The 17,717-nt window shown below is 39.6% G+C and overlaps 1 protein-coding gene across 1 annotated transcript; it reads left to right on the forward strand.

Annotated features, from left to right (window-relative positions):
- Nucleotides 1-938: 938 nt before the first annotated feature.
- On the forward strand, nucleotides 939-15,016 carry LOC5575015 (acidic fibroblast growth factor intracellular-binding protein). The gene is made up of 4 exons (XM_001661699.2): nucleotides 939-1,095; nucleotides 1,160-1,683; nucleotides 1,746-1,879; nucleotides 14,543-15,016. The coding sequence occupies exons 1-4, from the start codon at nucleotides 1,011-1,013 to the stop codon at nucleotides 14,877-14,879; spliced, it is 1,080 nt and encodes a 359-aa protein (XP_001661749.2). The 5' UTR covers nucleotides 939-1,010; the 3' UTR covers nucleotides 14,880-15,016.
- The last annotated feature ends 2,701 nt before the right edge of the window (nucleotides 15,017-17,717 follow it).

Here is a 17,717-nt window from a genome sequence, read left to right on the forward strand (position 1 = left end):
TTAGAGATCTTATGAATATCTTTATTTTCCTAAATTCAAAGAGCGATTCTCTAAATACATAATGGTCCTAAAGAATTCCATAATTGATATCTATGATCCTTCATAAGAGTATCTTATGATATTATACCTATTTGTATTATGAAAGCAATGATCGAAGGAAGTTCACAAGTTTTTCTTATGAGTCCCATTAGATGCTTCTTATGTCTTTATTCCAAAAGAATTTCGTATGAAATTCTTACGAGGTTTTTGATAGGAAGTCGACTGTTTTTCACAAGTGTTACTAATCATTGTCATACACGCGCTTATGAATCTCAATCGTGAATATTTTGTTATTAGCATCTCTCCACGTAATCCATAAGATTTTCGTATGAAATTGTTAAGAAAATCGTACTCCATTAGATTGTCTTATGAATGTCAATGCGTTTGATATTCAAAAAGAGTTTCTTATGGAATTATATCTGTCTATGTAATGAGTGTTTTTTCATAAGTCTGTTGTGGAATGTTATAAGATTCTCGAATGAAGAACAAAATACTTCTTATGTCGTTATTCCATAAGAAATTCTTATGTACCTCATACGTTCCGTTTCCTCAGTGTACAAAAAGTGTGACAAAGGGGGGGGGGGGAGGTGGTCGAAAAAATTGAAATTTAGCGTGACATAATTTGTGTACCATCCCTGTTGATAGTTGAACAAAAGTAAACTGAATTTGATTTGCCGATAAGTATAGTAAGTTAAATCGGTATTCCCAAAATTCCCAAATAGTATAAGATTGGAAAATTATACAAAACCACTTTTTTTGTATTCATGCTTAGCAACAGTAATAAAACCCAGATTCCCAAAGATATTTTAAGGGTCATGCACATTTAAGGTGCAACCGGTTGTTCTATCTGCGCATACGCAAACATTTTCGCTCTTTCTCCGCTCTCTCCTGCTTTGTTTGTAAATACTATCGCCCTTTTGACGTTCCACCAAACTGTCACGTCGAAGAAAGAAAGCCCTTCGTAGGTGAAAATGTTCGCAGAAGTAGATGTTTTCATCAGTAATTACACTTTGGTCGATCCGGAAATCTACCAACTATGGATCGAAGGCTACTCCTGTAGGTATTCCGTCGGATTCGATTGAAGTGCGGTCAAATCTCATCTGTTTCTACTAATCCGTAGCTACCGAAGCGGTGACCTTATTGAAACAAAAGGGCAACCTGATGGCAGGCATTCCACTGGACCTGATCACTTCAGATGTCCTTGATCACTATCGTACCTACTCGCTGTTGGAACGTCTACTGCACACTCCATCGAAGCTCTCGGAGCAACCAACATTCCAGCTGGAGCCGCAGATTCGTTCCTTGCTGATAGAGAAATACTACTCGCTGGATGACTCCGTGGCGCGGGAACTGTTCGGCAAGAAACTCAACGCCCGTAACCGCAAGGACCTTGACGAGGTTGCGGAGAAGACGGGCGTACGGTTGAAGTCCTGTCGCCGACAGTTCGACAATGTGAAGCGTATCTTTAAAGCCGTCGAAGAGATGCCGGGAAATACGGCCATCAACATCAAACAGCAGTTCATACTGTCGGACGAGTTGGCCCAGAAGTATGCCGCGGTGGTGTTCATTGCGTGTTTGCGCTTCGAGACGACGAAGCGCAAGCTGCAGTATCTTAATTTTAAGGATTTTTACGAGTGTTCACAAGTAAGGGCTTGGGTGAGATTTGAAGTGAGTGTTGAACTTACAGGGTTGTATTTATTTCTCAGGCAATCATGACAAATTGGACCTACACCTATCAACATGCCGGACCGGAGTATTATGATACCGAAATGGATAAAGAGTTTCTTTTAGACTTGAGAGAAATACGATACCTTCTGGACAAGGAGAAGGAAATAAAATGGTAAGTTCTGAACGAATATTGTTGAACATGTTAGAATCTATGTCGTACCTATTACTTTAAACATGTCAATTTTAACAATGCATGTTTTTGTGAGGAAGTAATAAATTGTAATTGAATTGATTAACAGGCTTAGAGAAATAAGGAATAATCAGGCTTAGAAAAATAAGAAACAAACATACTGTCAGTTATTGGTCTAATCTTGGTTCGAAAAGAAGCTTTGAGGTAAACGTGAGGTAAAACTACAATGATGCAGCCGGTAGAGATAAGATTAACGAATCCCTGGTAATGTTTCTGTAAGATAGAAATATAGGTGAATAACAAAAAAGTAGTCTCCGATGGACATGGGCGAAGATGAAAGACAAATGTTTTCTGATGGCAGAAACCCGAGAAAAAATATAGTCTCTGATGAACAAAAGCAGAACAACTGGAAAAAGGATTTTGACTAAAATGAGCAGAATTCTAGAGCTGGTTACAGATGAACATTGAGTACATTAATGAGTGTGAAATAAAAACTATGGTTTTTGTTTTAGAAACTACTATAATATTTATTGTATACTATAAAACAACAGCATGAAGATCCAAAAAGCACGACAGAAAGAGCTCCAAGATAGAGCAAGAGGAATAGAGGGCGGAATATTCAACAATTAGAGTTCATTTGAAACTGCACATAATCTTGTTGCATCTTTGGTGTTGAAATTCGATGAGCATTCTCCGAAGGCACTCAAGTAACCGTACAGCCAGTGGTGGAAAGCATCATGCTGTTTACGCAAAATGAACCAATGTTAAGCAGGATCCACGCTCACGCGCGCATGAACCAACAGCGACCGATTTGCTCACATACTCTTGCATCGGAGAACCAAAATAAAACAAATGTAAAAACAGCGTGATTGCTGGATCTGGATTAGCAAAGTATGCCGTTCATTGCTGGTTTTTTTAATAACTGGTTTGATTATGATTATATAATAGACAGATTACAAACTAATGTACTACCGGCAACTACCGGAAATTTGTCATGCAGAGTGGGGAGATCCTGTCAAAGTCGAGAGCAGAACAATGGCGTTGGACATCTACAAAAAAGAACATTGCAGATGAGGCGACCAAGTGGGGAAAGGGTCCCTGTCTGTCTAACAATAGTCGATGGTTTCGTGGAGAGGAAGACTTGTATCTGCCGGCAGAACAGTGGATAACTAAAGAGCTTCCTGCCAACCAAACGACGGATGAAGAGCTGAGATCGTGTATGGTACACCGCGGAGCATTTGCGCCACAACTTGTTAAATGGGATACATACTCAAAGCGGACGCGATTGCAGCGATCAGTAGCGTACATTATTCGTTATGTGCAGAATTTGCGGCATGCTGCGAACAAAATGCAACGTATGAAAGGATTGCTTACGCAGGAAGAACTAAGTAACGCTGAAGCCACAATATTCCGCTGGACTCAAAGCGAAATGTACTCGGATGAAGTGACGGCTCTTTTAAGTGCAAGAAACGAGCGTACAAATCAACAGGTGCGGCTTGAAAATACCAGCTTAATCCGTAAGCTGTCGCCGTTCATGGATGAATCGGGAGTAATTCGTTTAGATAGTAGAATAGCTACCACCACGTATATTTCGTATGACACGAGGTTTCCCATCATTCTCCTCAAGTTACACCGAGTTACACATTTACTGGTTGAATGGTTCCACCAGAATAATCTGCACGCCAAAGGAGAAACAGTGGTGAACGAGATAAGGCAGTGCTTCCACATCTCCCAGCTCAGATCATTAGTCCGCATTGCAGCTAGGAAGTGTACTATGTGCAAAGTGAAGAAGCCTATTCCAGCGATTCCACGAATGGCCCCACTAGCCTACGTGCGTCCATTTTCTTTCGTCGGTGTAGATTACTTTGGATCAATAAACATCAGAGTAAATCGCGCCATCGCCAAACGGTGGGTCGGATTGTTCACTTGTATGACCACTCGAGCAGTTCATCTGGAGGTTGTCCATATGCTATCAGCAGAGTCCTGTAAGATAGCTTTATCGGACGCCGAGGAGCACCAGTTGAGATTCGCAGTGATAGGGGCACGAATTTCGTTGGATCGAGTAACGAATTAAAGCAAGAAATGGGCAAAATCAACCACCAGCTGGCCGAAACATTCACTAATGCAAATACAAAGTGTGTATTCAACCCACCAGGCGCACCGCATATGGGTGGGACGTGGGAGAACGTACTTCACGAACACCAAATGAGGAGACATTGGCAACAATACTGATAGAGGCTGACAGTGTAGTGAATTCCAGGCCGCTTACATATATCCCTCTGGAGACGGCGCAACAAGAAGCTCTCACACCGAACCATTTTATGCTTCTTAGGTCGAATGGAGTGGCGCAGACTCCACGGAATTTGACAGACCCGAAACAAGCTTGCAGGAATGACTGGAACCTGTGCAGAACGATGGTTGATCAACTCTTCCGACCATCGCACGTCAGTCGAAGTGGTTTGAGGAGGTTAAGCCAATCGAAGTCGGGGACTTGGTGTTTATAGTTGATCTCCGTAAGGCGTGATGGACGAGTACGTGAAGCTAGACTGCGGACGGCATGGTTCATCGACCGGTAGCGAAGCTAGCGAAGTTGGATGTAGCAGAGAGTAAAGTCGAACCGGAGACACCGGACTAGCCTTACGGGTCGGGGAACTGTTACGGATTATCGCACCGTTCGAGTATTATTACCCATAGATAGGGTACCCCTTGGGAGAAGTCGACAGATGACTGCTCAGGTTGTCCTCGAGCGCCTAATACGAGAGATGTCAAGGAGAAGAAGAAAATAGGATAAAGTCAAATTGGTGGAAGGCTCTGAAATGCTAAACATTTTTTGTCTTGAAATTGAATTGAAGCTAAATAAGTGATTCATTTTGTTTATTTCGTACAATATGATATTTGCTATAGGACAACCCTTCTGAAGTTGTTGTTTGAGCTTAGAGTGCTAGGTTGAGGTTAGACAACCCCAATTTGGCTCATCGTTTAATCGTTGGGACACTAGAAAATTGATTGTTGGGACATTAGGAGCTTAGGAAGAGAGACCGATCTTTTAGCTCACGCAAGTCAAACGCAAAACTGTGTTTGCTTAAAGGACCTTTGGAAACTCCACCGCCCAACAACAGCATTGAGCATGGTGTTATCGTAGAAATATCACGGAGAATCTGATGCGGGATTGCATGTCAAAATAAAATGATGCGATGCTCTCTACAGTTTTCGTGTTCGGGAGATCTTGAGCAAAAAAAAATCAAGAACACAATCGCACAAAAGAAACTACCGTTGCCGTAACATTTTTCTGAAGTGCATGAACAGACTCTGTTCACCATTTTACACCTCTGCGGACAGCTGTATATAGTTGAATTATTGCTACTATACAATATGGCATAAAAAGTCATACTGCATTACATGTCTCATTAATGCAGTATTTAAGTGGAATTACAGTTACGCTATTACAGTTTAAATACGACTACATTTTCTAGCTCTATGTTGGCAATTGCTGAAGTATAGTTACTGCCTGTACCGTATAAAAGCATTTGCCAAAGTGTGTTTAATGCATGAAGGAAACCATTATTTTAGGGGTCTATTTTGTAAATCGAGCATATGCACGTGACTCGTCTGTAATCATTGTTGATCGAAGTAAGCATGAATATTTCAGGTGTCACCCGTCGACTCCCATAGTAATCCAGTCACATAGAGTGACAACTGTCGAGAAATTCGAATGACAGAACCGTGTCGAGTGAAATTTTTGGTCGACAGTGACTCCAGTCGAATAATTTTGATCGACTTGACTTATAAAGTAGGCCCCTTAATTACCGTTGGATTTCGAATCATCTTAGGGGCAGTCCAATGATTACGTAATGAATGGAGGGAGGTGGGGTTTGAGTTTTCTTCTTCCTATCATAGGCCAGGAAAACTGGATGAATTTGTCATTCATTTTCCTGTCAATTTTCATCTCTGCTATAAATTCATTCTGGGTGAACCACTTCCCCTGGCCTATGGGGAAGGGGGGTTCAAAACCGCACGCTCAAAAAAGAGTTCTGGAAAACGTGAACTGTCAAAAATACACCGGGAACTACCATCATGTTTACATGAACGTTCTCGGAACTAGGTAAAACATGAGACGAGACTCGCGAAGACGGTCTTCTTTTTCTGTGATTGCTTAGTTTTTTCTTATTCCACTCTGTGTTTATATCAATCATGCGCAAGCCGTTCAAACCCTCACATGGACATCTCAGCAGAAAAATATTGCGTTTGCATCACACCGAAGCATAAATCTCGCATAACTTCTGATCTCGCCCTAAAAGCCATTGGTAACCATGTGTGTAGCTCGTTGTTTCTGAGCATTTGAAAGGATTTTCATGTTATTTAACAACGCTGTGGGAAAGAAAGGATCATTAACTACCTGCCCGTAATGTTGGTTTGGATGCTTATTCTTTCTTTTGCTCAGAAACAACGATTACACATGTGGCTACCAATGGCTTTTAGGGCGTTATCTCAGAGTATGCGAGAAATAGCATTTTGAGTGCAATTCCATGCCAGCAAACTTATCAGACACTAGAAATAACTAATCTTGTGTTTAGAATGATCAACATCTTTGAAGAAACGACTCCGCTGACGTTTTCAATAATATTTTATATTGAATACAATACTTTTCACTTTTTCAGCCATAAACGACCGGCTGCATTTGAAGTTTCGTGACAGCGAAATCTGGGCTGCATATGAAGTTGGGGAATCGCGAAGAGGGAAATCGCGAGTCTCTCTCAGGGCAAAACGCGTCCATATAAACATGATCTAGATCACAGTGTATTTTTTCTTGTTGACGAGTTCACGACAGGCTTGGGAACTGTGACCACAATTTATCACAGTCCATCGATTCTGCCACTCAATTTAATCGCTAATATTTCGCTTGTGTTTTCAACTAATTGAAATCTATTAGCGTTAACAGCAAGAGCATAATCATTCCGTTGTGCATATAAAAAGTTCAATTTTATGCTGCCTTTATCGAGCAAAAATGCAAACCCCCGAAAACCGAAAAAATCGTGTCACCACTGTGCTCGAGTCATTTCGCATTCGGGTTTGAATAAAAGTTGGGAAGAAGATAATTACAGTTTTGAAGAGCCGTAACATTTTTTTCTTTTGAACGGTCATGGTTTGCTTTGGATTTTGATGGTCGTGTAGAAACATGTGAATGTAGAGGTGCTAAGGTCTGCGCCGCAGCCATCTTTTCGATTCCAACATGTTCTTAGCAACCGTTGGATACTCAAATGCATTTCAATGTGGATACTCAATTGATCCTGGCTGCTGTCAAATGGGGTTGTGGGGTTGGGGTGATTAAATGTTTGCTACAGTACTTTTTCCCATCCCTGGTTCATGACTGCTGTTTACGGATTCGGGCACGGATTTTTTTCTGTGCGACAAAATTGTCTTACTTAATTAATGGACGACCCCTTAAAAACCTAACTCCGCACAGTAGGCCTGGTCGTTTTAATATTCATGCTGATATGCTGCAAATATTAATGTTGACAAGAAATTTTGATTGTCGATTCTACCGTTTTACGGGATTCTAGATTTGAGTATTGCACCTATTAATTCCTTCCTAATTGCTCATATTTGGACAGATACGCGTAATTCGACTACTACTTGCACTCTGCTTCGGTGTCAGTTACTCGTTATTCTGGGAACATTATATTAACACCTGTATTCCCAACCCCCCTCAGAGAGTCGGAAGTGCAACTTTGACCATGCATATCTTTCTAGTTTTCGAAGCGATTTTCAAACAACTTCCAGCAATGGAACCGGATACTATTCAAAATTGATGCTGTAAAAACTTGAATTATTATTATTGCCAAAAATCAGTAACTAGAAGAGGTTTCTAGAAAAAAATGAAAAAGGATAGGGATGTTCAAAAATAAAAATTATAAAAATCTAAAACCAAAATTCTTAGATTTGCGAATAAAAATATATCATTGCACAAAATGTGTGTAGAACAATTTTAGCATAGCATAGCATAGCATAGCATAGACTGACTATACATGTCAATGGTTGCTACTCCGTGATTGATCGGAACTGGTAAGAATTGCACTACGATCCAAATGAATAAGGGATGGGAGTTTCCGCTTACTCTCGAAGTGCAATTTTAGCAGATCTAATATTATTGATCAATAACGGCGCCGGCCAAGCCCTTGCAGTCAGTTGGGATGGGGAAGGAATGTTAGGGTGTAATGATTGTTGCTTCTAGAGACCGAGAATACCTCTGCATCTCCACAATCACCACGGGAAGGGTGTTTATTAGTGAGGGAGGAAAAGATCTGGGAGTCATCTCTGGTCGATGATGCGATCCATGGACAAGGGGGAAATATGCGACTTATATTTAAAGCTAGTTTTGTATTTTTGTCTCGAGAAGTTTTTGGTAGAAGCTTTAAATACGTCAACATCTATAATGCCGAACAATTCAAAAGATGTTTTTATTGATGACGAAAACTGAATATTACATGTATATATTTTAAATTATATGAAACAGGGATAATGCAGACACTTGTAGTGACGAACTATACATAGTTTGTTTGAAAATTACATATGAGTAATACTGTGCATTTTGTCTCGATATGGTAGAAGTTTTAAAAAATACGCCAACATTCACAATGTCGAACAATTCAAAAGATAATTTTTATTAATGTCAAAATGAGAAAAATATAGGTATATTGAAATTGTATAAGAAAAAAGCATAATACCGGCACTTATAGTGACGAATCATACAATGTCTGTTTTAATATTACTTAAAAGTTAAGCTTTCAAGAAAAAATGTGTTATCACAAGCATGAAACGAACTCACCAGTTGGTAATCCATCCTCGACTGAACACAAAACTGACACTGACAGCAAAACTTCTTGGCGTCCCGAAAACAAACCGTCTTGCTTGTGCCTTCCCAAATACCTACCCAGAAAGACGCTCCAAATCAGAAAAAAAAATCTTGAGCGGCGAAAACACGCGCGAAACCGTGAGCAAAACCTATCTGACGACGCAAAATTGAACCGTCCTGCATGGGCTTCACGAAGAACTACCTAGCAAGACGCTCCAAAACAGGAAAAAAAATCTCCGGCAACGAAAACACGCGCGAAACCGTTAGCAAAATCTATCCGACGACGCAAAACCGAACCGTCCTGCTTGGGCTTCACGAAGCACTACCCAGCAAGACGCTCCGAAACAGAAAAAAAATCTCCGGCGACGAAAACACGCGCGAAACCGTGAGCAAAATCTTTCGGATAAGCTCATTGTTGAATATAATAAACACTTTTTACACCGATCCATCACTTTATCCCACCCTCTCACTTCTCACTTCTCTTCATTCTCATATCATCACAACCACATCTGAGACGATCTGAGGATGAACAGCTTCGAAGTAGTGCGATGGAGAGGCAGCATGAGCAGGGTTGCCAGTAGACTTTGGAAAATGTCTGGCGAGTTCAAATTAAAATTCTTGCAAAATCTGGCAGACACTGGTGTGCACGGGGTATACGTACCGTGCAAAAAAGTTTAAAATTTAAAAAACCGTGCAAAAAGAGTAACACCATTTCTCGACGTTTTATGCAGAAATAAGGTTTTGGCGAAAAAAATGTATGGAAACTAGTTTTGCACGACCGCGTAAAAAAATTCGTGCAAAAACAGAGTCGGGTGTATAAAACTCCATTTGCTGTCATTTGTTCTTACTCAATTCATGAAAAAATATATGGGCTAAGCAATATCAGACATTGAGGAGTTCCTCTCTAATAATCATAAAGATCCGTTGAATTATCTTGAAGAAAACTGAAAATTACGGTCAACTCGTATTACCATAACTAGATATTGAAGGAACCATTGAGTTAGCGAGGTATCGAGTTACAGAACACAAAACCAGTGCAATTGCGATGCAAGGGACCATCGAGTTAGCCATGAAAACCAACATTTATTATGGTTCTCTAACTCAATATCGAGATATGGAATATCGAGTAAGGGAGTATCAAGACGAAGTAGGCCGTCATTGAAATTTGTACGGATCGTTGATGATTGTTGCTAATTCATCTCACGATTTCGGCTCAAAGAAAATCAGTTGGTTTTGCACTGACACAGATGAAAAAGTATCAGCTTACTTTATGCTTGTTAGCGCGTACACTGATACTTTTTTAAGTCAATATAAACTATCAAGACTGAGTTTTATCACTTTGAAATGCAAGCTGAAAAGTCATCATTTTTGCCAAAACGAATGACGGGCTACTTAGCCTTAAATAAGTAAGGGAACCAAATACAGTGGGGTTTCGCTCGTTCGGCCTCCACTACATGGAATGACTCGATGGTTGGGTGTTCTCTGGTTGGAACAAATCCAACTTAAAAGCAATCCAATGTCAAAAGAAGAGGTAAAATTGTCTGAGAACCGTCGCATTGTAGTCTCCATTAATAGAAAAAATAAGTAGATGAAAAAACCGAATTTAGTACTATACCATTTAATTCCACTAGAGTTTGTATCCTTCGACAGATACGCGTATTTCGACCTCAACTGTAAGGCCGTCTTCAGTGTCGTGTACTAGACTCGACGAGTACACGACACTGAAGCCGGCCTTACAGTTGAGGTCGTAATACGCGTATCTGTCAAAGTATACAAACTCTAGTGGAATTAAATGGTATAGTACTAAATTCGGTTTTTTCATCTACTTATAGGTATTCTACTAAATAGCTCGAAGATTTATTACCATCAAGAAAAAATAAGTTTCAACACGATTTGCACTCCATATACGTGGATCTGGAGCATTTTCATCTTCTGTTAAGCTTCCAACTGGTTGTAGGACATTTCCCAGAAAGTCAAACCCCAGAACGACATTGCCCAGAATGACGTTCCCCAGAATGGGACATTTCCCAGAAATCCATTCCCCAGAATAGGACATTCCCCAGAATGGGTTTTATACGTTTGTAAAGAGTGGGAAAAAATTGGTAGTTTAGTTTTTTTTGTCGGTAAGAAATGTACCTACTGAATTGATTCGAAATCCCAGAAGCTTCGAATTCCGGACACAGACGTCAATTCACCCAAAATATTATTTTGTCAAATTCATTATTATGGATCTCAAGCGAATAAAATCGGGATTGAGTTAAAAAATCTTTTGAACGGCGAGTGTTTGCTTCCTTTTTCTCAGGCAAACCATCTAAGCTGCCGTCCATAAATCACTTGGTCTTCTATGGAAGGGGGGGGGGGGTTTGTACAGTCAAAAAAACACTAAGGGGGAAACAGCTGGTTTTGTGGCTAAGTGGTTCATCGGCAGACCCAACCATAACGTTAGGAGGAAAATGCTGTTTATAAATTTTCTTAATTGTGTCTTAATTAATTTCATAATTGTGCTACTGTCGTTTCCCTGAATATCATTTCCCTGAATGCCACCTCTCCGAATGAACCGTTTCCCGAATAGTGATGCAGTTCAAACAGGTGCAAGAATAGTCTTTAAGGACTGGGTGCTGAACTAGAATGAATGATTAGCAATCAAAAGAAGAAGATAATATAGATTTGAACCCCAGTGAACCACGTATCGTATAAGGATGAGTGCCAAAAATCTTATATTCATACATCAAAAATCAGAATCGCACAATATGCCAAATCAAAACGAATAAACGTTAACACAAATTGTATATAATTCTCCACTACGGTTCATTGTCGACAAACTTTGTTGGCAATAATTCATACCGTAATTAGTATAATCTAGAATCGCGTCAAGTTGTATAAACTAACAGATTATATATCAATGCAGACTAGCATCACATGAAATCGCAATAACTTAGCAAAATTTGCCACCCGAGGTTGGTATCTTCTGGTGGTGGGCTTCAAAGAACAACAAAGCGTGTGTGTTGTAGAGCAAACTTCCTTTCATATTGGCAAATAATCACTCCTCATTCATGAAGCAGTCTGTGGTGTAGTGGTATGGTACTGAGTGAGGGATCCAAAGGTCTGGTGTTCGAGTCTAGCTGGAAACTTTTTTTTTTATTTTTATCGGAATTTTGTGGCATCGTATTGCTGACCATAGAAAGTCTGAAAAAGTCGTGGGAAGTGCGTATATGGCCTCCACTTTGGTGTGTATATAGCGTTTTCATGCATTTTATACGAGTGATTTGATTCATATATAATGATGTATAACAAAAAATATACCAGCCAAAATGTTGACTGGGACGTCATCCTCGACTAAATATATCTTGCCAAAAATGCCAATGATGGTGAAACTCGAAAGAACCGCCAATCAAGTGAAGAAGGGTGCATATTAGATGACCGGTTCGTTATCACCTCAAAACACAAAAGTTATGATAATTATAAGAGCTAAAAACTTTTCGGAAACTAGGCTATTCGGGGAAACGGGTTGTTCAGGGCACTGGCATTCTGGGAACTGGCGTTCGGGGAAATGACATTTGGGAAACCGACATTCGAGGAAAAGTAGCTCAACCGTTTAACATAAGCTATTCCTACATATGCCATACTGTGTTTTATGATCAAACTTGATCCAAGCTATTGTTTTTTTGTTTTCATAGTTATTCTTCCTTCTTTTGAAATTGGCTGTTCTTTCTAATTGTACCTTCAAAGGGAGATTGGTGTAGTGTAATATGTCACAAAGTAAATTAATGGAATTTGTTTGTCGGCTTCCATGGCATATTCTCCCTTCTTTTGAACATATGCTGTTCTTCCTAGGTACATTTTTTAAATAATTAGGGATGGTACACATATTATGTCACGCTAAATTTTAACTTTTTCGACGAGAAAATCGTCAAAAAATATAAAAATCGTCCAAATGGTTCGAATTACTTTTCCGACCATAGGTGGTTAATTTTAAAGAATTTTTGATTTAAAGATTCTCCATTCAATAACTGAAAGACTGCAACAAACCGAAAGTCCTACCGTTAAAAAAAAAAAAAAAAAACAATACGAAAATGTTTTACCTATGAAAATTATGGTTTTCCTCGAATTTTCCAGTTAGATGCATTTACTATTTACCATTTTCCTGGATTTGAACACCTCAAAGATCTTTTGTTTATTTTTTTTTTTTCTGGGGAGTGTCCCATTCTGAGGAATGGTTTTCTGGGGAATGTCCAATTCTGGGGAATGGCGTTCTGGGGAATGTCGTTCTGGGGAACGTCATTCTGGGAAATGTCGTACAATCCTTCCAACTAACAGGAAGGATTCGCTAGTTAGAAGACAGTTGTGGTTGCACCAGCGAAACCCCGTTGTACATAAAAACTTGTTACTCAAAAACGGTTGCATCAATTTGCTTCATTTTTTCATCAAATTATTGTTTAGAAAAGCGCGTAAATGAACATGACAACAACGGCTACACGTCGGTCTGTAAAGTCTGGCTGAATTTTAAAATGTCTTGCAAAATGAGTAGTTTGTCTTTTCCTTGATAAAAAAGTCTTGCAGTGCCAGATTTATCTGGCATAGTGGCAACCCTGAGCATGAGTAATGAAATGTTTCACCCGGCATCCATCTTCTCTTGCCGTGATGCCACACGATACCACCACCACCACCACTAACACATGCTTGGGTATGTCACGTATAGGGACCACCAAATAGACACTCGCGGTGTATATAAAATAAAATCACTTTATTCCCTAAAAAACGCGTTTTTCCGCCGAACCCGATATTATGCGTCACCACCGGTCAATACTTTCACGGTCCAGATATCGAACACTATTTATTGTACTGAATACTAACTAAAACGGGTAGAATTATTCGCACGCGAACAGAGGCTTTTTGTTTCCCGGCAGTGCTGCCAAAACTCCCCAACAAATGTCTGCTCAAAAATGTATGTAGAACGGTTTTAACTAAAAACTTTATTTGGATCATAAATAAAAATTTGGGTATTAGAGGGATAATCTGAAAACGGAATGTACGTTCGCGAAGCAGTTTATCAACTCCCCTTTGCTTAATTGAAGGAATTTGATCAAACTCAATGTTTTTATGATAAACGGCAATTATGCCAAATGGCAATTATGCTAAACGAGCGTTATCCCAAATGAAATTATGCCAAACAGCTATTATACAAAACGAGTGTTTGAAAAACGGCATGCCTAACCGGGTAGATCCATTATGTAAATGTGGTGATGATGATTTTATTCGTGAATAGAGTATAATCCACTATGGCTCAAACGAAGGCTACAACTAGCGAAATAGCCAAAACTGATACTTATTTCATAGTGATTCTGAAGTATTTTTTATGGTTTCGGAGAAAACAGATTTTGAGGCAATCCCTTCTCTGTATTATAAGCACAATTTCTGGTAATTTTTAAAGATATCCCAGCCTTAAATGTCGGAAAATTGTTGGTGTAACTCCTGGAGGAATTGGAGACATAATACTTGGAGAAATATCTGAAAAGGAACTTCTAAACCAAATCCATTTTAGTTTTCCAGAACTTTTGGGCAAATTCTTTGAAACTTTTGAAACAGTTTGACCGGAATATGAAGCAAAAATGAGGAGGCTCCGGAATAAGAATCATGGCAAGGCTACAAACTTCTATTTATTTAAAACTATTTAAGTAGCGTAAGCAAAATCTTTACCTACTTTCGATACATTATTTTTAATACATTTTTTCAGACCTAATCAAACAAAGTGAAAAAAATCGCCTTCCATTGGCTTTCTCAATGTCTTTCAGTCTTGTAACGATCCGCTTGAAACCGACCATGCTGGACCGGACCTACCAGGAAATGGACACCAGTTTCCGATCCTATTGGCGCTCAATCATCACCATCGCAACCAGCCTGCATCGGACGCGTGAAATGCGGCAGCTGTTTCTGGAGCTTACCGAACGCCTCATCGAACCGTGGAAGATGAATAACTGGCCCAAGGATCAAGTCGCACAGTTTATGCAGTGTCTCACGCAGAGTGTCCTGGATCTGGAGGTGCCCCGCGACAATCAGGACATTCGCTGCCTGTGGGATCGCTACATGCAGGTCGTAACCATTTGCTTGATGAAGATGTATCACAACTGAGGGTGGACCGGCAACAGAGACTTAACATAAAACACATTCTTCCGATTGCATACATATATTGGCCACGAAATTGATTTAATGAATCCAGAGTTGAGAAGAAAAAAAAACGACGTCGATATCGTCCTATGAGTACACAATTCCTCTGTTTGTGAGATCAGTATCACTTCCCTTGGCGTCAGCATTCTTCCATTAGTTTGGTCCATATCTAGCGAAGGAAAGAAAATCGACTACGAAATGCTCCTTGATGTGCGTTTCCTCATTTAAAACGGTCGTCTACCTCCGTTCACATTCAGCCCTGTCGCCACCCACTTGAGTGCGATAAAATGGGGGAAAACGGGAGGGGTGGGTGGCTTGGAAAGGAACGAGCACAATATTCATTTCATTCAACTTTGGAGTTAGGGAGGAAGTCACAATATGTAACATTGGCGCTTTTGTGGAAATTGTTTAGCTCTCTAACCTATATTATTGTGGATAACCAATGGCGCACCCAGAGCATTTTTTTGGAAATTGGGGTGGGTCTAGAAATCCCGAAAAACGATGGACGTCCCTTTCAGCTTGCTGAACAATTCTACTTCAGGGATCTAACCTGCTAATTCATTTTGCAACATTCTCCCCTATAGAGCACTGCGAGTATTTTAGCTCACCGTCGAGCATCCGCATCGGAGGAAGCCGGTGGCGAATGTCGAGAAACTGAAATCAGTCCAAGTTTTGCAACAAAGAAAAACGACCTTTTTGCAGAGAGCTTCAATTTGTGCCATCTTGCAGCTTCCAGAAGCTAGTATTGGATGTTGGAATTGAATTGCATGTATGGAAACCGGATAGATGGTTTTACAAAATGGCAGAATAAACGATGGCACTTCTTTCTACTTGTTTTATCGGAGGTGAATGGAACGGTGGAGTAGAGTGCTTCTAGGGCCACGCAAACAAAATGCAATTTTAAGATAAATCGAAGCCACAGCTTACATTTTTAAGGGTACAAATGTAGAGAAGTTGGCAGCCGATCAAACTAAAAACTTGATCGATTGGTCACTCGCTAGTGGGTGACCAATAGATCAAAATCTCAGCTTGAAGCGCTATGCTTTCAAAGATTTGAGGTATGGTTTCGAATCATCTTCACCTGAAATGTGGGATAAAATGGATATATGTGTCAAATAAGGCTTTTCAAAAAGATATGCCCACTTCGAGAAAAGACATATTACTTATATCTATCTATCTTCTATATAAATAAAAATGGAATGGTGTTTGTATGTCACGAAATGGCTCACGAACGGGTCAACGGATTTAAATGATTCATTCTCCGTTTTGTTCGTCAAGGGTTCCGACGTGTTTGTGTGTATAACAATCCCAGAATATTTACCGGGAAAGTTGAAAAAAAACGAGCGTGAACGAAACTGTAATTTTGTATGGGACGATCAATAGCGTTTTTCAACAGCCTACTTGATGGCAACACGAAGTTTGCCGGGACCACTAGTAATATATAATAAAAGATGCTCTATCAATGTAGTTTCATTGATAACATAGTTGAGCATAACACAAACTTCAATGGCCCATTGTTTTTTTTTATAACAGTGCAGTGTTGCCAGAAAAATTGAAGACTCCGAATGGGAATTGTTGGTTAATCAATGGAATTGTAGTAATTTATATAAACATACCTGTGGGAATTCCTAAATCACTCTCTGTAAGAATTTATTGAAAAATGTTTGAAGGAATCTCTGGAAAAAAAAATGAAAAAAAAATGGATGGTTTGAATATGTAAAGGTGATACCGGAGGTAATCCTGAACAATGTTTTGTTAAAACTGCCTGAGGAAGAATCTAAGACTATTGTTTTTCGAAATTGTTGGAGAACCTTTACATAAATTGTTGTGAAAATTCCTGCAAATGTTATAAAGATTTTCCATATAACTTATTGCAATAGATATTAGTGTTAGGTAAAATTGCAGCGAAAGCTCTCAGTCAATAACTGTTGGAGTGCTTATAAGAACACTAAGCTGAGAAGCAGGAATAAGAAGAAATTGTTGTTTTATCAGAGATGGATGGAATTCATATCACCAATTCCAAGGCAAACTTTACCAAGCCTCGCAAGCACATAGGACGAAGAAACGCAGTTTGCTTTTATTGTTTTTTACTCCACTGCTTTGTTTAAATAAGGCTGGAGCATAAGAAAATCCGCTGAAAATTCCGTTCCAACAGCAATATCGTTCTGTGTCGCTTCCGCTGTCCTGCCTTTGCATCAACACCTTCGTATCGGTTTGATGTCTTCAATATTTAATGGTCCTGCCGTTTTCACTGCGCAGACAAGGGACAGTGGTGTAGAATGGACAGTTCAGTCATTTGCGGTATATTCTACATTAAGGATGTGCAAGGTTGTTAAAGATAAATTCAGATAGATTTTTTCTTAGGTTCACCTCACCCATAATAGTTTGTTTTCCCCTACATAAAGAAAACTAAATACAAAAACGGGCCCGTGATTTGATTGCTGCACAGAGAAAGGCATATGAAGTAAAAACGAATAATGGTTTTTATTTTACGCTGAATTAGAACGGATAACTGAGTCCTTGCGCATCCCAGTTAAGAGAAAACTCAAGCGTTGTGCCGTGCATTGCCGGAAACTCTTTAAGATCGCGAACTTCTTCTCAAACATCTTTAAGAGAAGAAGCCCATTTTTTCACTTACGACAACAAAACTGAACGTTTGTTCAAGGTCGACTTGAAAGGTCTCTCAAGTGACTATAAGTCACCTGAAGCGATCAAAAATGGAATACATGTGGTAATAAAAATTGAACATGCCTAATAAAGTGTGCAATAAAAATTGGGGAATAAAAATTGAATAAAAATAAA

This window comes from Aedes aegypti, chromosome 3 (genome assembly GCF_002204515.2).
Source record: "Aedes aegypti strain LVP_AGWG chromosome 3, AaegL5.0 Primary Assembly, whole genome shotgun sequence".
Lineage (NCBI taxonomy): Eukaryota > Metazoa > Arthropoda > Insecta > Diptera > Culicidae > Aedes > Aedes aegypti.

What these genes read in the sequence shown, in the direction of transcription:
- LOC5575015 (XM_001661699.2), top strand. Translation starts at nt 1,011, where the DNA reads ATGTTCGCAGAAGTAGATGTTTTCATCAGTAATTACACTTTGGTCGAT. An exon ending in ATTTTTACGAGTGTTCACAA is followed by an intron (nt 1,684 to 1,745) that starts GTAAGGGCTTGG and finishes TTTATTTCTCAG; the next exon opens with GCAATCATGACAAATTGGAC. An exon ending in AAGGAGAAGGAAATAAAATG is followed by an intron (nt 1,880 to 14,542) that starts GTAAGTTCTGAA and finishes AATGTCTTTCAG; the next exon opens with TCTTGTAACGATCCGCTTGA.